Source organism: Brachypodium distachyon, chromosome 1 (assembly GCF_000005505.3).
Source record: "Brachypodium distachyon strain Bd21 chromosome 1, Brachypodium_distachyon_v3.0, whole genome shotgun sequence".
NCBI lineage: Eukaryota > Viridiplantae > Streptophyta > Magnoliopsida > Poales > Poaceae > Brachypodium > Brachypodium distachyon.
In genome coordinates this window covers 28,225,001-28,247,207 of record NC_016131.3, presented here as the reverse complement: position 1 = coordinate 28,247,207, position 22,207 = coordinate 28,225,001, and the positions used below count along the sequence as shown (strand labels likewise).

At 41.6% G+C, this 22,207-nt stretch overlaps 2 protein-coding genes across 7 annotated transcripts; both read right to left on the bottom strand.

Annotated features, from left to right (window-relative positions):
- Nucleotides 1-6,425: 6,425 nt before the first annotated feature.
- LOC100840800 lies at nt 6,426-15,639 on the bottom strand. Of its 5 annotated transcripts, none has more exons than XR_002961676.1 (20): nt 15,325-15,617; nt 14,415-14,588; nt 14,238-14,319; nt 14,081-14,158; nt 13,901-13,960; nt 13,713-13,817; nt 12,935-13,045; nt 12,151-12,192; nt 11,670-11,768; nt 11,515-11,597; nt 11,277-11,395; nt 11,090-11,202; nt 10,951-10,993; nt 10,767-10,858; nt 9,656-9,704; nt 8,315-8,385; nt 7,324-7,562; nt 7,100-7,215; nt 6,952-6,997; nt 6,426-6,838 (listed from the first exon to the last, which is right to left on the bottom strand). XR_002961676.1 is itself a non-coding variant. In XM_024456740.1 (20 exons), the coding sequence occupies exons 2-20, from the start codon at nt 14,570-14,572 to the stop codon at nt 6,806-6,808; spliced, it is 1,623 nt and encodes a 540-aa protein (XP_024312508.1). In that variant the 5' UTR covers nt 14,573-14,641; nt 15,325-15,615; the 3' UTR covers nt 6,426-6,805. The 5 variants fall into 5 exon arrangements, 4 of the variants coding, with proteins under 4 accessions (XP_024312508.1, XP_003563413.1, XP_014752725.1 ...); XM_024456740.1 differs by having other exon boundaries at nt 7,324-7,446; nt 14,415-14,641; nt 15,325-15,615; XM_003563365.4 differs by having other exon boundaries at nt 7,324-7,446; nt 15,325-15,615.
- Nucleotides 15,640-16,897: 1,258 nt separating this feature from the next.
- On the bottom strand, nt 16,898-20,277 carry LOC104585564 (probable beta-1,3-galactosyltransferase 2). Of its 2 annotated transcripts, XM_010242494.3 has the most exons (11): nt 19,729-20,277; nt 19,398-19,497; nt 19,179-19,246; nt 18,870-19,081; nt 18,711-18,774; nt 18,562-18,634; nt 18,298-18,418; nt 17,913-18,000; nt 17,717-17,833; nt 17,502-17,611; nt 16,898-17,343 (listed from the first exon to the last, which is right to left on the bottom strand). In XM_010242494.3, the coding sequence occupies exons 1-11, from the start codon at nt 19,818-19,820 to the stop codon at nt 17,195-17,197; spliced, it is 1,194 nt and encodes a 397-aa protein (XP_010240796.1). In that variant the 5' UTR covers nt 19,821-20,277; the 3' UTR covers nt 16,898-17,194. The 2 variants fall into 2 exon arrangements, with proteins under 2 accessions (XP_010240796.1, XP_024312509.1); XM_024456741.1 differs by lacking the exon at nt 19,729-20,277 and having other exon boundaries at nt 19,179-19,269; nt 19,398-19,470.
- Between the last annotated feature and the right edge of the window lie 1,930 nt (nt 20,278-22,207).

The window sequence follows — 22,207 nt, the reverse complement described above, 5'->3', positions numbered from 1 at the left end:
AGTTTATACTTGTAATTATACAAATGTATAAAAACATCACTTATGTAATATAAGCAATTTTTTAAACATCTTAAGATGGTTTTCTACGGAATTTTCACCATGAAGATGGTTTTCATGTATCCGTCCCATGTGTTTTCGACTTTATTTACACGGTAGACAATGCTGCATGTACTGACTACTCTCTTCGATCCTAAATTATTGTCGAAATATTATATGTATCTAGATGATTTTTAAGAATAGATACAGAGGGAGTACTGATCAGTGAACACACATACAAGGCGCTGAAAATTGTTACATCCACCTATATAACCTGTCTTCAAACTGCGGTGGCCAGAGAGATGTGCTCTGCTTCCTGATCGACACCAGCGCCGGTCCAGATCGAAGCTGGCTTTCCTGCTGCTGCTGTTGCTGCCCCGTACTCTACTCGTACCAGCGGCGATACTCTGCTGCTCCGTCGCCGTCTCGAGCAAGACGTAGGATGCGATCCCGAGCACGACGGCGATGAGGGAAGCCAGCGACGCCGTCGGGAAGTTCCCGATCGCCTCCGGGCTCCTGCACGCGTACGAGGTCGGCGTCCTCGACACCGGCGGCTCCTCCCGCGAGCTCGCCATCACGCCCAGGATGAACGTCACCACGGCAACAATCGTCAGAACCCACCACGCCCTTAAATTAACTAGAGAGATCGCTGGATTGATCAGATCATCAGAAGTTATTGCAGATTTACAGCTCGACGGGCGGACCAGGAAAAGAGCGACAGGATGATGCTGAGCCTGCGGCGCTTCGACGGCGGATGCGCCCGGCGCCGCCGCTTGTTCCAGCAGCTGCAGAAGCAGCGGCACCAGTCGTTGGTGGAGGCGGCGTCGATGACCTGGTTGAGGAGCACGAGGAAGACGCCCAGGATGCCGCACCCAATCGCCGGCGGGCTCCTGTACACGCAGCTCGTCCCGTTGTACCCCACAGACTGGATTAGCAAAATCCAGTTAGCTAGCATACATGTATGGAGGCGACTAGAGACTCAACTAGTTTCCGAGCGGCCTCCTGTTATGGAAAGTTCTTTCCACCCAAAAAAGTATGGAGATTCGTTTTTCTTTTCGTGCGCGTGATGCTAATCAACTTTTTTTTGTCTTTTAACGTCCATGCAATCAATGCCTGCTGGCTGCATGCAAACTGAACTAGTAATAGCACCAAATGGTTTTATTTCCGTTTTGAAAATTTTAAAAAGCCATAACTTCTGAACCAAATGTCAAAATTGTGATCTGTTTTCACCGTTGGGTTACTGAGGACGAGCTCTTCAAAACTAGATCCCATGTGGGCATGTTTCGATAAAATTTTGCTGGGTAGCAACTTTCTCTTGAAAGTAAGCAACTTAGGCTCATTTTTCGCAACTTTCTCTGCTTTGCTAACGAGGCTCATCTGTAGGCAATTATGCTTCATGTGTTGGGAGCTTTCACTTTTCTGGTTGCAACTTTTCACGTACTAGCAACTAGCAACTAGCAACTTTGGTTGCTATATCGGTAACTTTTCGCATTTTGCACTTTTGACTCAAACACTTGCAACTTTAGTTTCTATATCGACAACTTGAACTCTCAAATTAGCCACTTTGGCTTCTATATGAGTAACTTTTCAAGTGCTAGCAACTCTGGTTGATATAGCAGCAACTGTTCACATATTAGCAACTTTTGCTAATGTGTCGGGAACTTTGCCTTCCGTCCTCTCATTCTAGCAAATAGTGGTCACATGCTAGTAACGATTGCTCTGATTTTAACTCTCATCTGAGCAACTTTGTCTCTCATAAGAGCAATTATTGCTCTCATAGCAAACTTTGGCTCTCATATCAATGGCGGGTTTTGCTTCAATTCAAAACCGCAACTTTAACTCCGGTACTAATAGTTATTGCTCACATACTAGCAAATTTTACTCTCACATTAGCAATTATTTCTCACATGTTTAACAACTTTCACTCTCATACTGGCAATTTTGACTCATATACTGATAACTTTGACTCAGATAATAGCATTTTCGGCTCTTATGCCGGCAACTTTGACTTCCATACAACCAACTTTTGTTTCTATAATGGCAACTTTGTCTCTCATATTAGCAACTTTGGTTTCCTCCCGATAACAGTTTTTGTTCGATTCTAGCAACTTTCACTCTATCACAACCAACTTAGGTATGACATGGTGACAACTTTGTCTTGTATGTTGGCAACATTGTCTTATGTGTGGACAACTGTGAGTTTTTCATAATAACAACTTTGTTCCTATACCGGCAAATTTAAATCACATACCGGCGACCTTGGTTCATATATTTGCAACTTTGGCTCATATACTCGCAACTTTGACTCTGGTATTAGCAACTTTTCTATTAAGCAATGCAACGTTTTGTAATTTTATGCAACTTTGTTTGCGGTGGTGCATTGAATCGAAAATTGCTATAGAGAAGACAACCTTTTCAAATATGTGTCACAGTTGCTTGTAGTACATTAAGAATTTGAAACTTTCCAACAAATGTGTCAAATGTATCAACCTTCGCAACTTTGTTTTCATTGTCGACAACTTTGTCTCTCGTATTAGCAACTATTGCTCCCATATAAGTAGCAGTTTTTGCCCCTTTTAGCAATTTTCACTCGCATATTGTGCTAGCATCTATTGTTCTCATACCGGCAACTTTGGCTCATATACTGACTACTCTGACTTTAGCAATTTTAGTTATTACACTGACAACTTTGATTCACATACTAGCAACGTTGATTCCTATACTCGCAACTTTGACTATAATACTAGCAACTTATTCTGGCCCTTATACTAGCAACTTTAGCTCAAATAGTAAGAACTTTGTCTCTCATCCGGTAGCAGTTTTTCTCCACTCTAACAACTTTCACTCCATCACAAACAATTTTGGTGTGCCTTGGTGGCAACTTTCATTAATGTGTCGATAGGTTTGTTTTCTACACGGGCAACTTTGTCTTTTATATCGACACCTTTACTTTCTATTCTAGCAATTTTGGCTCACATACGCAACTTTGCCTTCTACACCGGCAACTTTGGCTCGTATATTTGCAACTTTGACTCTCATGCTGGAAAGTTAGCTTTTATACTGACAACTTTGGCAATCATACTAAAAACTTTGTTTCTCCACTGTAGCAACTTTCTCACCATCAAAAACAACTGTGATGTGCCTCGTCGGCAACTTTCACTAACGTGTTGCAACTCTATCTTCTGCGCTGGCAACTTTTTCTTCTGTGCTAGCAACTTTTTCTTTTGTGCTACCAACTTTTACTCTCTTCCTTGTAACTTTCGCTACAACACAGACGAATTTGGTGTCTGTGGTGTTGACTTGAGCTCACGTATTGTGTTATAACTTTTGGCTCTCCTTTGAACAATTTTGCAAATATGTGAAACTTTGGTTTGTCGCAAATACGAACAAACCACGAGTTTCATCTCAGTAGGAAACCCCGGCTCCATACATGACCTCTCCTCTCCTCGCTTGCCAAGCATGTCAATGTTGTCGAACGTTGATGTGGTAGACAAATAGAAGAAAATTTATCCCCATTTTAGGCAAAGTCATATCTAGTAGTACAAGAACTGTATAACACGCAACTTAACAACAAAGGTAGACAACTTAGATCTCAAAAGTCGCTTTGTTTTAATAGAAAATTGCTTTTTTTTAGAAGATCGTTCAAACATACACATATGGGATCTAGTTTTGAAGAGCTCAACACGAAAAATCCAACCGTGAAAACGGATCAAAATTCTGATGCCCGAATCAAAAGTTATGGCTTTTTGAATACTTCAAATCAAAATTAAATGTAATATAAGATGGCATGCAGGGGCTCATATGTTTGCATGCAACGATGCGACCGTGTTAAGCTAAACGACAGAAAAAACTGCATGCTGCTTCAGCTTTGGCTGGTCAGACCACCCGACACAAGCGTGCACTCGTGGGAGAGTAAAAGTGCAGCCGCATTTGAAAAAACTGCATGCTGCTTCCGCTTTGGCTGGTCAGACCACCCGACACAAGCGTGCACTCGTGGGAGAGTAAAAGTGCAGCCGCATTTGAAAAAACTGCATGCTGCTTCCGCTTTGGCTGGTCAGACCACCGGACACAAGCGTGCACTCGTGGGAGAGTAAAAGTGCAGCTGCATTTGTTAGCCATTGGGTACATATATTCGAAATAAGATGAAGTAGGAAACGAGTCTTCTGGGAAACACATGATCCATGCCTTGGACGTGTAGGAGTGGGCAACGTATCCCAGGGTGACTGCAATGGAGCCGAGGAAGCCCGGGATCGTGCACACGAGCAACGCATCTTTCTCCATATCGGAAGCCCGAATCAATCAATCGGCAGCACAAGGACTCGTTCTTCTTTAGGCTTCATGGTGATCTCATCCACGACAGGACCATCAGCAACAAGTGCATTTGTCAAAGGTTTTGATGTGTTCAAGAGGCTAAAATTTTCAGCTAATGGGATCACAAGATCAAGCGTGATTTAGGTTGTGTTTGTTTGGACTGCAGCTTCGCAGCTGCAGATTTCAGAATCAGTTGTGGCTGCCAGCTGCGGCTAAAAAGTTGAAGCTGTATGATGTCTGTTTGTTTCGGCGTCTAGTGCGGCTGCAGCTGTAGCTGCAGTATGCTTAAATGACCTAAATGACCCTATAGTTTTGTAGATTGGTAGAAACTATAAGTGTTGACTGTACCGTTTTAGAGGTAAATTAGTGGTTTAAGAGTTGTTTTTGTTCAAGATGTCAAATTTTCACTCGATTAGACAAGTATATAATATGACAATGCATATAGTTTGAACACATCATTACTTTACATTTTTTCACCGAATGTGATAATATTACATTTCTTTGCTCAACTCAATTTCGCCTTGTGCATATGCTCATCTCTTAAAATACTAAAGTAATGGAACTTCTGAACCTTAGGAGTATACTAGAGCGAGTGTTCAGTACCGCTTCAATACGTTCACTGAAATACTACCAATTGGTCCCAACGCAACGCTGACAGGTTCTGAAACTCCGGCTGCAAGAACTCAGACGGAACAACAGATCTCAGCGTCATCTTCTCGAGCCGGTTCATGGTGGTGGATCCTCTCGAGGCTGCTGCTGGTGGTGTGGCAGCCCACTGGGGCTACACGGAAGCGGTAGTCCAAGAAGGAGCGGCGTGGAGGTCGGCCAGGGGCTCGGGGTTGCTCCTCTGTGGCTCCGCCTGGCGCAGCTCGGCGGCTGTTGCTGGCCGGCGTGGAGGTCGCTAGAGGGGGGCGGCGCGACCTCCAGAGGAGGGTGGCGGCTCTGTGGGAGGCCGTCTAGAGGAGGGCCGTGGGTCCTTTCCGCCTTCCAGAGGAGGACGGCAGCGACGGTGGCCGGAGATCCGCGCTGCCACCGACCAATGGGAACCCTAGGGGCTCGGGATCGCGGGGGAAACAGAGGGGAAAAGAAATAGAAACGAACCGTTCAGGGGGCAATTGGTGCGTAATATGAAGTTTGGTGAGAGGGTAAACCAGTAAAAAGTGCAGTCTCGAGCTGCAGAGGCTCGAAGAATCATCGATCAAGCAGCTTCCGAGTCGCAGTGTGTTTTTGGGAAGCGCTCCAGTCCAGCGGCTACGTGAAGCTGGCCCAAAATTTCGTGTTTGTTTGGGTTCCAGCTTCTACATGTTAGAAGCTGTTGGAGCTGTTCCTAAGAGCCCAAACAAATACACTAGTGGTCGAAAGCTCGAGATCAAGTTATTAAGCACCACGTGGGCGTAGTTTACTGCTGGGCTCTCGTCACTCTGATGCAAAGGACACCACTTCCCAACGTATGCTATTCATTTTAGGGATTTTCTGAAAATTCAAAACATGGTTCATGAGTAATTTTCGTTGTAAAGATGGTTTCATCGGATACACTATCCTTTCAAAATACCATAAAAGAGGACTTATAAGATGCATTTTGACGGGTTATGGAAACCATGATTATTCCTTTGCGAGCAGGCGGTGCAATATCTAACAAGGTCGAAAGCAAAGACAACGTAGGAAGAGCATGTTTGCTACAAATGCAATCATATTTTCATCAGTAAACAAGCATGTAATTCCAAACTCGCCTTTGTCAAAAGATGTGTCCAGAAGAGAATGAGGAATTGAGGATTAAGCTGAAATTCAACCGTCCATTTCAATTCAGGGACGCGATACGAAGAAGAATGAATCCACATACAAACCGGGAGTAAATAACTATTCCAGGAAGGCACTTAGGTTAGATAAAATATTAGGAATTCATGCAATCGTAACAATACACATATTTCATTAAAAAAACTACTCCCTCTGATCCATATTAGTAGTCGAAATATTACATGTATCTAGACACTTTTTAGGCTTGCATACATCATATTTGGGTAAATTTGAGACAAATAATATGGATCAAAAGGAGTATTACGGCATGGAATGGCTAGACAGACAATATCAGCAGCTGTTACTGGTAAACTAATCTCTACCATATAACACAGCAGCAATTCATTACATTAATTGGCTTTTGCTCAAATTTTACCAACAAGTACAATTCCTGTGACTAATAACCTAGAGGGGGCAATCGAGAGATAAAACGAATGTGAAGGAGAGAAAAATGGGAAGAAGGAAAAAAAGAAGCTACAGAAAATTATTGTATTTATACACAAGTTAACCTACAAGACTACCCAACCCTTTTCTGTAGCTCCATGCCTCTAGATAAATCTTAGAATGCTTGGGACAATCTTTCACCTCGAGGCAAACAATGAACACTGCACAAAATAATGAGCAAAATTCTTCTAGACGAGAATCACTCTTTTTTTTTACACATCTAAGCCTTGCCTTTCCTTTTAGCATCTAATGCCTGCATTAAATTCAATTCAGTCGTGAAAAAAGGAACAAACATCTAACATGGAACCATATATCATACACAGAAAGTCAAGGTTTAACATCAGAAATGTCCTACAGAACAGATACCTTGTTCTGGAAAGTCCTCATGACCAATACGATTAGATCACGTAGCCTGCAGAAGTGTCACTTGATCAGATCTATGATTTTTACCCTTGGTCAACAAAAAGAATGCATTCAACGGAAGGTTGGTAAGTGAGAAGGTGACAGTAGGCACCTAACATCATTATCCTCATTTTGTGGCTCCGATATTCCCTGTGTGTTAAATGGCACATTTACACCCCCAGAACTTACTAAAACAAACTGAGTAGTTCGCCCATTGGGTATTTTTGTCTGTGAAGGAAAAAATATATTATAGCAAAGCCAAATAATATCTGTCAGGTGCAATGCTTCATCAATCTTAAATAGTGAGTGAATCAATGTGCATGTAGGAGAATGTACCTGTACGTTTGGTGAATATTTCTCATCAATTCCAGCTTCATCCTTATGGCCGAAGTTGATTTGATACCCAGTTCGTCTAAGCACCAACGTGGCTTGTTCCCATTCATCAGGTGAATACCCTGGCTGTGCAAAGGAAGGCAGATGTCAGCCTCGACTTTTGGATGTTGCTTGATCAAACCTTTCATTTCGTCACACCATGGAACAGACGGAATTACTGGCATTGTAGGCAGTCGACTAACCTGGTATACGCAAAATGATCTACAGTGACCTTTTAATCCCATTTCATTTCAATCATAACAAATGATGAAACTTTAAAGGTTAGCATTGCTCTGAATAGCAGAACCAGCTGACTGGTATGCAAACACCAGTGGAAATATAAGAGACTTAATCCTTCTAGAGTGGCTTCCCAAATCACTAGCTCTGGCAATAGTCATTACTTATGATGTACTCCCTAGGAAACCCCCCACAATTTTCTAAGCTTTGATCTAAGGCTCAGGCAATTTGATTTAATACCATCTTAATTACAATTTAGAAGCAATCTTGTTATCGACCAAACGGGCTGAGTCGATTTCGAGCATAACCATCTTACTACTCTAGAAGCATTACAGATTTCGAGCACAATGCGGTAAATTTTGAACATCTTTTTTTGTCACCCCTACTTGTGACCGTTCTATTGTACGAGATCCCCATAATCAAAATTCAACAAGTTTCAAGTCTAAGCTTCTAATTCAAAACAAGCTACAAAGGTGGTGACCGTGTTTTCATACGTGCTAACTCCGTAATTATCGGACACGAATGGAACAGTACAAGGACCACAAGTTTGCCGTTACCTTAACAATGCAAGACTTGAAATATAATAGATGCCTAGATGGTAGTATAATCAATAAGCCTTAACTTCATACGGGAACATATTTTACTTGTTATGTTTTTAACTGAAATTCTTACTCCTAGTTCAGGCAGATTGATGGGTAATAAATAATTCAAGACATACCAGGACATAAACATCAAAGTCAGCTCTCCCCTTCGAAATATATATATTTATGTCATTCTGCATTTCTGGATCTGCATAAAATTAAAAAATGTAAGTGAAATGTGAGGCATGCTAACAGTGGCACACTAAATTTTTAGAAACTATGTCAAAGAGGTGCACACGGTACCTCCACATTTCACACAGGCACAAAACTCACTCGGTGATGAACAAATAATGCTTGTTATAAATCATTATTTTATGGAGAACGAAAGAATGAAACTCTATTATCATGTGCAAAGACGTATCGACCTAAATTCACTAACTTTAGTGGTCGTCAAGTTTTGCGTCTCTTTTTTACAGAACTTAGTTTTTACTGTATCAAAAACAAGCGGGGCTGCAGGGCCCACCTCTTCAAGTACTTTCTGATGTGCTGACTCACACTTCAAATAGAGGAACACAAACATCCATGTTTACCTACTATCAGCCTATTAGATAACCATAGTCCGTAAGTCTGGAACTCGTCTTCTAATAAAATGTGCTCTGCCTACGAGCATGGTGTATATACTATTACCACGACCGTTTAGTTTTTCTCTTCAAATAAACAAGAAATGCTTAGAAATTTATAACATACTCCCTCCGTCCTGAAATAACTGACGTGGATTTGTATAGATCCTTATACAAATTCACGTCACTTATTTCAGGACGGAGGGAGTACCAAATTATAGAGTTTTTATTAAATTAGTACTCCCTCCAACCCATATTACTTGTCGAAATATTATATGTATCTAGACGCTTTTTAAACATAGGTAAATCCATATTTCAGCAATTTTGAGACAAGTAATATGGGTCGGAGGGAGTATCAGATTTTTTTAACAAACAGAAGAAACACTGATACTAGAAATGCTTAGAAATTCAGAATATTCTAAATTATAGAGTTTTTGATAAATTAGTATGAGTAATTTTTAACGAACAAAAGAAACGCCGATACTAATTTATCAAAGAACTGTACAGTTAGTATCCGTATTTGACAGCCTACCTTGGGAAAAGATATGTACAAAGGTAAATATCCAACAGCAAAAAAGGCTAAAATGCTGTCTATCGCTAATTTACTTCAATTTAATTATCAAGAAGTTAATTTACCAAACATAAGAAAATGTAAAAGATGAGTGTTTATGTATATGAACCTTCCACTTAAACAACAGGATCATGAACATGATACATTGGACTAGTAAGTAGTAATGCATAGACTTGTAGAATTCAAAACTGAGAGTGAGAATACATCAATAATATAATACATGTGCAATTTTAAAATCCAAGTTATCAGGGATCCAGAAAGAGGCAACTATTGCATCATAAACTTACCACAGGCTATCTTGTTCCCACCATTAGCATACTCCCTCACCAAATCACCCTACGATAATGAGGACCAACCCATCAAACTCAAAATCTCAAAGAAGAGCACTGTGGGTAAACTAATTCAAAACTATCAGCATAACAAATTCATGTATGTGTGGTGCACATAATTCCATTTCAGACCCATGCATTTGGAACAAAATTGCAAGTACATTTCCATCACATGGATAATGAAGATGACTGCCTGCAGGCTCAAAAGGAACAATAAACGAAAATTCGCATGTGCACTTCTTGTGCAAACTGTCATTTAAATGAAAATAAAAGAACCAAGAAAAACAACGCTAAACATACTTTTGTAAATTAGTCAGAAGGTTGTAGACTGATGCCTATATCAAATCAAGAAATAGCATTTTAAAGGATAGGGTTGTACTCTACAAGCTGTTCTGCAGACTATGGTTCACACACTGATGCAACAACTGATGAAACAATACAAGTTAACAACAGAACAAGATCAGACAGCCAGAACACTAAGAATGTTAAAATACCCAATATAGCTTGTAACAATGGAAGGGACAGAGTTAACACGCAGTTGAAGGGATGAACAGATGTAAGCAAGCAAATACCAATAACAAGAGAAGCCACCAAATGCTTCAAAACTTAGGGTGGCAAAATTTCGACAAATGGGCATGTTTAAATCAAGATAGTGGTATATAATGTGAATATTTCAAATTGCAAGGAGAGTGTTTCAATGAGTACTAAGGAGGAGAAATAACCCTCCATAGTTAGCTTGATCACATTTTAGAGTAAATCACAATTTACCCAGGCATTTTATCTGAGTTGCAAGAAAATCAGGTTTGGCAAACAGTTTCCCATAGCTTCAGTTTTTTTTTTAAAAAAATATGCTGCACAAAATCCTAGTTCCATGAGCTTTCGCAATTTCCTACAGAATAGTGCAAATGGGTCTCAATTGTTGCAGGGAGAAAGAATATCATGATGTGTTCTGGCAACTTCTGTTTGGTAACCTCGAGACTTGAGCACTACACAAAACTTTACGTAGGTTGACTACATGGGCTTGCAATCTGTGACAGAGAATTGTCCCTAAATTATAATTATTAACAACCTGGCGGCCATTATCATCCATAGGAGTGCAGTCTACAGCAAGAAGAGTGCCAACATCATCTGCAGTAACCACAAAATCATACATCGTAGCACCTGAGTAGCAAAACATATAGAACTAGTCAGTAAAATTATTTTTTCTCTGAACATTATTCGCACGTGGGAACAGCACAGATTCCCTTCTTTACCTTCAATAGATTGCCTGGTGCCATTTTCAAGACAGCGAACCCACTGCAACAATATCTCCATGTGAAAAGGTTTTATTGCAGAATTTGGAAATTCACAGCAAAGATAAAAGAATCACAATCCAGTCAGAACACAACATACCTGGAAATTACAAAGTGTAGTACCATTCGTAGGGAAACCACATGCCCTTAAAGTAGATCCTGGTCTAGGATCGCCAACAATTTGAAATCCCTCAATACCAGGCAATGGATCACCTAGGTTAGAAGTATGATATTAATAGATATGATCTGGACTCTTTTCTAGTTGCACAATTTAGCTCTTTATTTACCATCAGCCGAGTACTCTTGATTATCATTCCTATAGAACTGTGAGTCCTCATCTATTCTTGCTTCTCGAGGACCAGCATTTTCTTCAAAATAATTAGAGGGGGCAGTAGCTACTATATCCCTGGAAGATGAGCCAGGCAAGAAACAGAGGTCAATATCTTTCCATTTCGATGACACATTTGATTCGATGGCTAATAACTGTCATAAGTAAAAGATTTTCAAAATCAAAATTGAGCATACTGGTTATAAGTGGATCCTTGGTATTCAGCATGTCGATCATTTGGATCTTGAGCATACTGAGGGAAAGTGCTCCTATTTGGCTCCTGTAAATAAGAAACAGACATGCATGGAGTGACAATGTTAGACAAGCTAATTGCAGGACCATGTTCTCATACCACATTGTAGGGTGATGAAGGACCGTTTCTCGACGGAGTTGCTTCTTGATGATTGGGATTATATATGTTTCCAGGTTGAGCTATATTGCCTAAACTGTCCTGGATCAGTATAATAAATCAACTGAGTGTCTTAAAAATCAAATAAATTAGTAGATATGAACATCTCTAGTAACAGGATTCAATAAACATATTAGGCAAAAAGGGTGTTGTAATGGGCAAGTACTACACATAGTCATGCAGAGCCATATACAAGCTATTCCACAAATCAATATCAATATGCATTTGTTCAAATGAAAGTGGTATTAACTGAATTCTACCCTTCTGTCCCAACTTGATTAAATGCACCAGTTTGACGTAAATCCTAAACTTGTGAACTAGCAGCCTTGGTGTAAGGATGCCCCCAGCGAAGGACACGGAAAAAAGGCCTTCAAATAGTCAAAATACTTCACCAGCTTGAAGATGCATAGCTGAGATCACTTACATTTAAAGATCTAATCTTCCATTGCATCTGTTGGTACAAGCGCTGAAAAAATGTGACCAAAAGAGTTGTATGACATCTAAATGTTAGCCATTGACTTGTTGAGCATAAAGTATGATGGCAACATTAAAACACTGGTAAAAAGCTAGATTGTAAATAATGGATTAAGCGCACTGCGTCAAGCACAGGAACTGAGCAAACCACCACCTGAACTAAATGTGGCAGAATAACTTATATCTTAACTATGAAGTAGCAAAAGAGCTTCAGTCCCATGGAGCTAGTGCGACAGCAATTAAAACCACATAATTCCAGATGCAGAACCTGTTTGACTTACTGATTAACAGGTACGATAATTGAACCATAGAGTTCCTTAACAACAAGTCAACATTGTAACAAAAATATTATTTGTGAACAACACACAGACGCTAACTGCCCTGTTGTAACTCAAGTCAGCAGTACATTCTACTCAAAAGAAGGATGAATCTTAAGATAACGTTTGCAGAATGATGTGAAGATATCTATCAGAAAATGTGGGGGGATCCAATATCTAGCTTTTGATAAGGAGTGAATAAATTGTACCAAGATTAATCTTGTAGTTACATCAGTAAATTATCTTTCCTTCCACATCCAGCAAACATCGTACATTCTTATCAGCAAAGCAAAGCTAATACACTGCTACCTCATACAGATAAATCACTGCTACCTTATACACCATCTAATGCATGGGCAGAAAAATGTGCTCCCTAACAAGGACGATTCAACAGAAATTGACCATAATAGGAGTTACCTTTGTAACAGTTGTAATGGTCGAAGCATATATTTGAGGTGGGCGAACATTGTATTCTGCTAACATACCAAGCAATGAAGAAGTGAACAAGTAAAGCTCTTCTTCCTCAGCCTACAAGAATTCAACCATAAGTTTTTTGAATTCTCAAAGAGATAATAGCAAAGTATGTACTATGTAATCTAGTTTATATTAAATGGTTTATAACAATGAAGAAAAGTTGCTAGATGCAGAAAACTAGGATCACCCGCTGCATATGTCACCGTAAACTTAGTGGTACAGAATAACTGCCAGCCAATATCTCCCTGGGATGTAGGCTTGGGAATGAGGACTCACTTTGCATATACTCCCTCCGTCCCATATTAAGTGACTCAAATTTGTTCAAATATGGATGTATCTATACACAAAAAACGTCTAGATACATGTAATATTTCGCCACTTAATATGGGACGGAGGAGTACCTAGGTTCTGGCATTTATCTAAATCAGACAAATTTGGAGTCGGATGCAACTAAAAATAGATGCAACACCAAAAGTAAAGGATCTGCAACACATGTTTATATACTTTTGCTAGAATTTTTTATATGTTTATAAGATACAGTATTGACCTGTCGACTAAAAACCTGCAAACATCCAACTCTTTCAAGAAATGGTCACCTGACCCACCACCACTGCCACACTGTACTAATATTTCTTCTAAGTTTTGCAGATTGGCAAGAAAAAATGAATATATCATAAAGAGACTTGAGCATACATTCTTGAAATGTACAATAGCACCATACTTTTAAATCATTTCCCAATCTCATATTTTCTTCAAGGTGGTTTTTCTTCTCGCTCAGTTGCTTCAAAGCACCAGATATAGCGTCTTCCTGCCTCTCATCAACAGCCTGCCACATTAAAACAAAAATATTAGTACAAAACTTTATAAATTGCTCATGCAGCAAATCTATATTGTATTATTCGTACAGACCATCCTCAAGTCTGAAAGCTTTCTCTCCAGTATATGTTTTTCACTCAGCAACTGCAGCTCCTACCAACATGAAGAATAACTACAGTTATGGGTCAAGCAGAGGTGGTAAAAGAAAAGAAAGGAGTAAGGCACCTGCACTTGCAAATATGCTAGACTGTTTGATAACTATTAACATCATACCTTGAGAGATGCGTCAGCAATTTGCTTGCGAAGCAGCAAGATCTCTTCCTCTTGCGTCCTTGATCTAAAGTAAAGCTCCTGCAAGAAAACATCATCAGGTTCAGAAATTGGAGCACATACAGAAGGAAAATCAAATAGCAAGATCCCACGCAGTTACCTTGGTTTCAGGATCCATCAAACGAGTATTAGGATCTTCTGCAATTAAGTCATTGTGGAGGGATGCACCCTGGAGCTGATTCCTGCCAGCACACGATATTGGCCTCATTTCTCAACAACAAAAAAACAGTCTAAGGATGCACCTATAACAGTTAATGTTCCCACAAGAATGAAGGACCTGACTAGTGTGTCGGAGTTCGGAATGAAGGGTTTAGCATCACCATTTTGCAAGCCATAGTCTCTGACAGACAAGGTCACATTAGTCCTGGTGAGCTCATTCCCAGCACGATGATCCGCATCGATGAAATCGACCGGTGCATTAAATGGATCTCGCATATTCTCCCGTGTCCACCTGTCGAAGATGGCATCAGCAGACTCGTCAATCACATGACACGAAAAGAACACCTACAAACATGATTTGCACAATTACGGGTTGACAAACACATTAACCTAACCTAACTGGGTGATCCTTAAGAATTATCAGATTAGATGTCGATTTAAATTCTAAACGGGAATAAACCAACCGAACCAACCAAAATGGTTCACATTTAATGAACCGTAAAGCAAGGCAGCAAACCTTCCATAATTTCCTCCTGCCTCCTCTATTCTTAAACACCTGTTTTAGACAGAAGGCTGTAGCCTGGTGTTAAATTAATTAACACTCCCTTCTCCTTCTTCTGTTGTCAGTTTTTAGGGTTGTTAGTTTAGGCCTTTTCGTTCTTCAGTTTTCAGTTTGCACGTGTAAGATTTTACGAGGTCTCGGCATACAAAATGACTTCGAGACAAAAAAAAAGTAATAACATCCGAAATGGTGAAAGTAATAACACCTGTTTCTGGAAGATGTTTCGAGCTCCAGACACTTGCCTACGACGATCACAATTCACAAGTTCACAGCCCGACAACATCACACACTACAACTAAGAGCAACTCCAAGAGATGCCCGAAACGGTTCCCTATAGCATTATCCGAGGAATATGCTCAAAAAACAGGCTCCAACAGGTTCCCCATCGCAACCCCCATTTTCAGCCGCGCCCCAAATCGCCTGCGGGGCTTCCCCATCCCTGCGCGCAAGATCGGGGCCAACGTACCTCTTCCCTTCCGCGTCTCCCTCTTCTGCAGCTTGCCTCCCGTCGCCGCCCAGAACAATCCCGCCGCCGCCGAGACCAGTTGCTCGATCCGGACAGGGGGCGCTGTCGGGGCAGGACGGGGCTCGATCCGGACGTTGGGGTAGGCCGCTGTAGGTTAGCTGGCCGTGCTCTCCTCTCCGCGGAGGAGGCGAAGGCAGGCGGCGGTGCGGGAGAGGCGCGTGGGCTTGCAGGCGGAGCCGACGGCCGAGGTTGGCGTGGGCGCTGGACCGGGAGTGAGAGGTCGCACCGTGTAAATATTGGCTTTCCTTTTTGTTAATTGGCAAAGCTTTTGTCCATTATTAAATTCCGTTTTTAAAAAGGAAAATAATCTGAGAGGACACTTGTCCTGCAATATTTACAGAAAAAGATCCTCGCAAAAGAAAATTCCAACAGGGTACCTAGAGAAACCTGCGACCGTTGCCGCCGTTGGACGCAAGGGAAGCACCATCACCTGAAAGGGCTTTGTGAGCCGAGGAAAAGCCATGCCGTCGACGAACGGACCATCTTCGTGGCGTAACCACCTAAAATTTCCAAGGTGGGCCAATAGTAAAAATGAAAATGTTCATGCAAAATTTATTTATTTTAGCGTTTTGAATTTTTTTATCTATGTTATATAGATGATCGAAAAATCTTAGGGCCCCAAGCTACGCCACTCCCGCATTGCGTGCTTCTCTACTTCCCTTGCAAGGCAACTGCGCCGTCTGAGGCCACAACCGCCACAACACCCAGTAGCAAAGTGACACAAACCGAGAAACCCAGCGGGAAGGGATAACAGAGGGATCACTAAGAGCTCTAGCTTCGAGTGCAACAGTGGGCCGCATCTAAATTGTGCCACTCATAATACAATACAACGTGAAGGTATAGTTAAGGAAGAGAGAGAAGAAGATCGTATAGTATCATTCTAAATTATTGACTCAAATTTGTCCAAATATGGATGTATCTATTCTTAAAAAACGTCCAGATACATGTAATATTTTGACAAAAATTTAGGATCGGAGGGAGTATTAAACATGATACGACTCATGGTACCCAACTCGAGGCAAAATAATCGTCGTGCCAATCTCCTACACTTAACCATATCCTCCTCGTCCTAGTGCACTCGTCGTCGCTCGACCCAGTCACTATCGTCCGGTGGCGGATCTAGGCTCTTGCCACCGGGTGTGCCACATATAGATCAACTGTTGCGACAATGTCATGAATACTACACGAAGATACAATTTTTTTTATCAAAACTACGTCACTTTTGTTCCAAAGCCATAAAAACGTGTATAATGGAGGTGCACAACCATAACCATGGCATCGCATGGTCAAGACGTAAGATGGTCTCAACACTTTTCTCCCATCTGCTTCACTTTTTATTCTGCTATGGAAAATAATATCCTGGTGTGAATCACGAGGTATGATCTAACATGCGTTGGCAGAGCCAGCAATTTCAGGGGCGTCTATTCAAGAAATGATACGAATTGAATCCTACAAAATTTTCTGTAGAAGACCTTCAATCCAAAGAGAAGCCCATTTAACAAACCATCAAATGCACTAGAACGAAAATAAAGAGCTTTTTGTATTTTGTTGACTGTGCACAGAATTCACGAGATCGTTACAAAGTGAACATGCAAACGAATCAATCAGCCCGTATACCCCCCTCAACCGGCACCAGCAGACTCCGAGTAAAACCACGGTCTGCTTTGCCGGCAATGCCCAGTCACAGACCTAGCTACAAGCCTAGGATAAGAATGAACTCAACACATTTCATGCACAATGTACAACATACTCAGCCTAAGATACTACAGGAGAGAGCAGCTTCCATCCGATCTTACTCCAGATTTACAGCTTAGAAAGAAGATGTCCAGAGCGCCTTTTCGCTTTCTCCGCACCTGTTGTGGACTCCCTGGATGTTCTCCACAGAGTTGCATATACCACTGCATTTCCAATCGAATGACGCTGCACAGGTGTTCCCTGCCTGAGCTTTCCATTCGCAATCTGTGACCAGTTAACAGACACATGATTTGAATCAACTTTGTGCGCTAAGTGAGCAACTCCTAGGTTACCGGTGGTTTCTTTATCAAATTTCTAAATCCTTAACCAATTTGGACACTCCATCTGAACCCACTCAGATAAGAGTTACAGAAGATGCTTACCGGGAGGGGTTCCGCAACAAAGTCGACGGTCATCAATATGTTCAACGTCTAAGCCGATTAACCAAGCCCCCAAAGAAACATCCTCGTTGATATACTTGTGCAAGACATGCCTGGCAATGATTGAATTCGAAAATGGTTTTAGTATTGCTCCAAAATATGAAGAGTAAATTTGGTCTAGCATTTGAAACAACAACTTGTTGGGGGTCCCATCTCACCTGTTTATGGAGATGTAGGTTGCCAAATCTTTCGAAATAGCATAGAGTTGGCCGGTGGCATGTCGGAAATACTTATCCCCAAATTTCCAGTGCTCAGGTTCGTAATATCTAACATCCCTGCACAGTTGCAATTGCATATTGATAACTAGGAAAGCATGACAAAGAAATAAGGAGCTAAATATAATACACTACTTACTTTTCAGACAGGACAGGACCAGACTTCATGCATCCAGTATAAACCCTGGGCCTCGAAACATGTTTGGATAAAATCTGTCCAAGGGTCGCTGCAGAAGTGCAGATGTAAAAGATCCATGTTAGAAATGGAATTTTGCTGAACAGGCAGTTTTGAAGAAGGTCTAGAGTTGGTGAACTTTTGTCAGTTCCTATGGAATCTACAGAGTAGATGGCATCGGAGTTTAAATTCATATTAGCCAATTACTCGACACCTTAGGGATACATGATTTAAGTATCAAAGTAGAAAATAAATCATGAAATAAGGGCTATAGAACTAAATATGGAAATCACACATTTTCAATCATTTTACCCCAAACTAAGAGGCATATGTTCAAATTTGAGTTTACCTATATTTACGTGCACATCGTCATCAACCTTCACATAGAAGTCAGCATCCCATAAAGCAACAGCTGTTGCAAAGTATGTCTTGGTTTTTCCAGATAATTCAAGGTATCCCTCAACATGATCCTGAACAAGGTGAACATAACTGAAAGTAAGCACAACAAAAAATCATGAGTAAAAGCAACAATTACATTCACACTCCCACATAACAGAAGGCAAAAGGGTGCACGTAATAATTTTTAATAAAGAAGAGATAAAGTGAATCTTACAAGCCTCATGAAGTCTCCATGTTTCCTTTCTTCTGCTGCAATTGCTCTGTCTACAATTCCACCTGCAATAGCACTGCAAACAACCAGTTATCACAAGGCCCAAATGTGAGACGAGCACAGGTTAAAAGATAAACAAGCATGTTGCACACCTGTGACCAATAACAAAACGAATTATGATCCCCTTCTCTTCTTCCAGTTTTTTTCTCTTCTCTCCTATTTTTCATTATTACTTCACTATTAATACCCCATGTCATAAGAATGCTTCCAGAACAAATGAAGAACTGTTAGAACAATTGCGCGTGAAAAACCTTGTGGCATCCAGGTGTTGCGGATGGAATCCCTTCTCTTACGACTACTAAAAGCCGTATTGATCCCGATCACCATAAGGTATTTCCGTCTTCCGGAAGACTCGGAAGCCTTGTACTCTTCTGAAACTGGAGAACCGTTGAGAAATGATTCTTGCAGCGTTCTTGCAGCTGAAAGCTCTGTCTCTAGATTTGCTATTGTCTTATCCAAAGTCCTGCAGGAGGAGCCATTTGAACTTTAGTTAGAAAAAACCGCCTTGATGCTGTACTGGAACAGGTCAGAGGGACAAAAGGCTGCGTGGCATCACATACTGTACAGCATGATGACTATCTAAGGCCTGTAGCTGTAGCATATCTCTGTAATCATGCTTTTCTCGAACCTGATGACAAAGAAGAAAGAAATCTGAACCAGCATCAGTGTAGTACTAGTACTACCCCTATAAACTTGGTAATGGTTGGTTACTGTAATTTTTATTTAAAAGGAGGAGAGAGTTTCATGAGGAATTGCTTGATGGAAATGTATTGAAGTACCTTTGCAGAATTACAGTCACCGGCAGTAAGGGCAGTCTCTTTCCCTGACCTCCTTTCATTTGGTTTGACAACCTCAGATGCCTCCGGCAACGTCCACATCCTGGGAAGAAGAGCAAGGTCCCGATTAAGTAGCAAGCTGACTGACATTTCTACAACTTGAAACGAAGAACAAGGGGGAAAACTGAACCCAAATACTCCAATGCGTTGACCTAAACATCGCATTCCCCTCCCCCCAAAATTGAAGAAGTACAAGAAGTAAAGACCACAGATCTTGCCCAAGACCCGACAGATTTCAGAATCTGGAGCCAGACGGGCCAAATTGTACACATACCCGGTGGTGAAGAGCAGGCCGAGGCAGAAGCTCCCGGCGCAGAGCAGGAGGACCCATCTCCTGGCCACGACCCCTTCCCCTCCTCCCCTCATATCCGCTGGCTCGTTCGAAGTATCAGCAGCTCGCCTCCTCGCCCCACTCTCAGCTAGTCAGCTACCTAGCTGCCCTGGGCGGCAGGACATGTATGGGTAGCGTGGTTCTTGGGCGTGTCCTAAATCCCCGAGTACTCACTCCCGCACGACTCCACCTTCCACGCGACCCATGTGCGCGGGAGGCGGCGACCGACAGTACATGACGCAGCAGAAGCAGAGGAGCTGGATGGAAGCTGCGAATTTGACGGAAGGATCAAGGATGCGGTGAATTTAAATAAAGTGGTGGATAGATAAGTGTAAAGTAATGGCCGCTGTTGCTGTTGGATCGCGGAGCTGAGGAGGTGGCGTCCGTCAGAAGACGGTGGGTGGAGCAGAGGACGGTACTGAAGAATGCCAGGTCGTCCGGTAGTAGACTACTAGACTACCAGTAGTACTCCAGTGTACTACCGGTGGGTTGTTTGATTTGCGCGTGCCTTTTTTCGGTGCACTGAAACGGGAGAGCTGCCCCCGGCCGTGCGTGCGTGCGTGTGGAGCTGTCGGGGCCGGAGCGACGGCGGCGCAGGCTGGAGAGCGCGAGCGGCGGCGGTGGGGCGTGATGAAGCTAGCCAGCCGCCCGCGGTACCGAGGGCGACGCGTGAATGGATGATGATATGATGCACCGGGAACGGCCATTTACCGGCCGGTAACGAACGGTTGATGCGCGGCCGTGCAACGAATTGAAGCGGGCTGCGGCCGCCTGTCGACGTTGACATGTAATATAACCCATGTTTTTTTACAGCTCCCGTTAGTGATGTTACTGCTAGATTGTGTGTGCAAAGGCAATACTTTTTTATATATAAAAGACGCCACGTATTTAGCAAAGTATTTCCTGCTCGAAGCCACTGACTTTGTTTACAGCTGCAAAATTGTGACCCTCGGTACATTTTGACCCTCTTTAGCAACCAACTAAACTAAAATCTCATGACGACACAATTTTTTGAAAAACTAATTCATTTGTTTAACCAAAAGAGGGTCAAAAGGTATCCTGAGGGTCACCATGTCACACCTCTACCTTTGTTCCAATACAATAAGTTCTAACTTTATCTTAAGTAGACATTTTTAACATTTGACCAAGTTTATAAAATAAATACCAAAATATGAAGTAAGCTTGTTATGAAAATATGTATCATGATGATTAATAAACTAATCTAGAGTCGTAAATGTTGGTAAATTTTTCCATAAAGTTAGTACGAACAAACTAACACCCCCAATCAAGGCCAGTATAAAGATCGGCAACCCAAATTTCGTTTTGAGTGTCACGGAGCTCTCTGCAACCCAAACATACGGGTATATAGCATACATTTTTTTTATAACAAAGAGTGCCAGTCGATTACATGTGTGCCACAGACTGTTTGGCATGCACAGCTTGTTTGGCGTTAGTGTATTTTTTAGTCGCTAATGTTTTGGTATTTTGTTTTGAACAGGATTTAAATTACTCACGCAACATAGTTCTTACAATCTAGCTGGGCATATTGCTCCACGCAGGGAGGAACAGCCCCACACAAAACACCATCAGAAGCGGACTTCATACAGAATTTCGCTAATTCATGCGCGACTGCATTGTTTAGACGACTGGTGAAAGTGAACTTGATGCCGGGATCGAAAGGAATTAGGTGCTGAATCTCCTGTACGACAGGACGTAGCATGGTCCTTGTGTCGGCGTCATTTTGGAGAGTCGAAATAAGGCCCTGACAGTCACTCTCCACAATCAACGGCAAACAGCAGAAACTCCTTGCCAACTTAATGCCTTCAAGGCAGGCGATCCCCTCAGCAATTTCTGCACCTGAACACAGCTCGATTGAATGCCATCCCGAGGCAATGATACCTCCAGTATCATCTCTAATGATTCCTCCCCAAGCAGCTGCCTCCGAAGTTCTGCCTCCGAAGTTCTGCTGTGCACACAAAACTCTCAAAAACACAAAACACTAGTACGAGAAGTGTTTTAACTTGGTACAAAAATGGAGTGTTTCGTGGGAAAACTAGGAATTATTCCTTCCAATCCCTTCCTACCAAACAACAATTTGGGGTTCTAATTTTTTCATTTGGATTCTATAATACCATAGAAAACAGCCAAAAAACACTAACACCAAACAAGCTCTAAGCGAGCTTTGCAAGGCTATTGAAGCGTGGTCCTGCTTTGTTGGATTTTTGCAGTGAAGATCAACTCCAGAGGAGTGGTGTTTGATTCTTTTGAATGTTTTGTAATTAATTCAAACTCGAGAACCATTACAGATACAGTGTATTGGATCATAATTAAGAATTACAATTAAATATTTTAAAGACATTTTCTCCGTGGTATCATTTTTTTTAAAATGAAAGCTGCTAAGGCTTCAACATGGAGAGTGCAA

What these genes read in the sequence shown, in the direction of transcription:
- LOC100840800 (XM_024456740.1), bottom strand. Translation starts at nt 14,572, where the DNA reads ATGCGAGATCCATTTAATGCACCGGTCGATTTCATCGATGCGGATCAT. An exon ending in GGAAGATTAGATCTTTAAAT is followed by an intron (nt 11,769 to 12,150) that starts GTAAGTGATCTC and finishes ATACTGATCCAG; the next exon opens with GACAGTTTAGGCAATATAGC. An exon ending in CTACACTTTGTAATTTCCAG is followed by an intron (nt 10,994 to 11,089) that starts GTATGTTGTGTT and finishes ATATTGTTGCAG; the next exon opens with TGGGTTCGCTGTCTTGAAAA.
- LOC104585564 (XM_010242494.3), bottom strand. Translation starts at nt 19,820, where the DNA reads ATGAGGGGAGGAGGGGAAGGGGTCGTGGCCAGGAGATGGGTCCTCCTG. An exon ending in CAACACCTGGATGCCACAAG is followed by an intron (nt 18,775 to 18,869) that starts GTTTTTCACGCG and finishes AATGAAAAATAG; the next exon opens with GAGAGAAGAGAAAAAAACTG. An exon ending in ATGGAGACTTCATGAGGCTT is followed by an intron (nt 18,419 to 18,561) that starts GTAAGATTCACT and finishes CACCTTGTTCAG; the next exon opens with GATCATGTTGAGGGATACCT.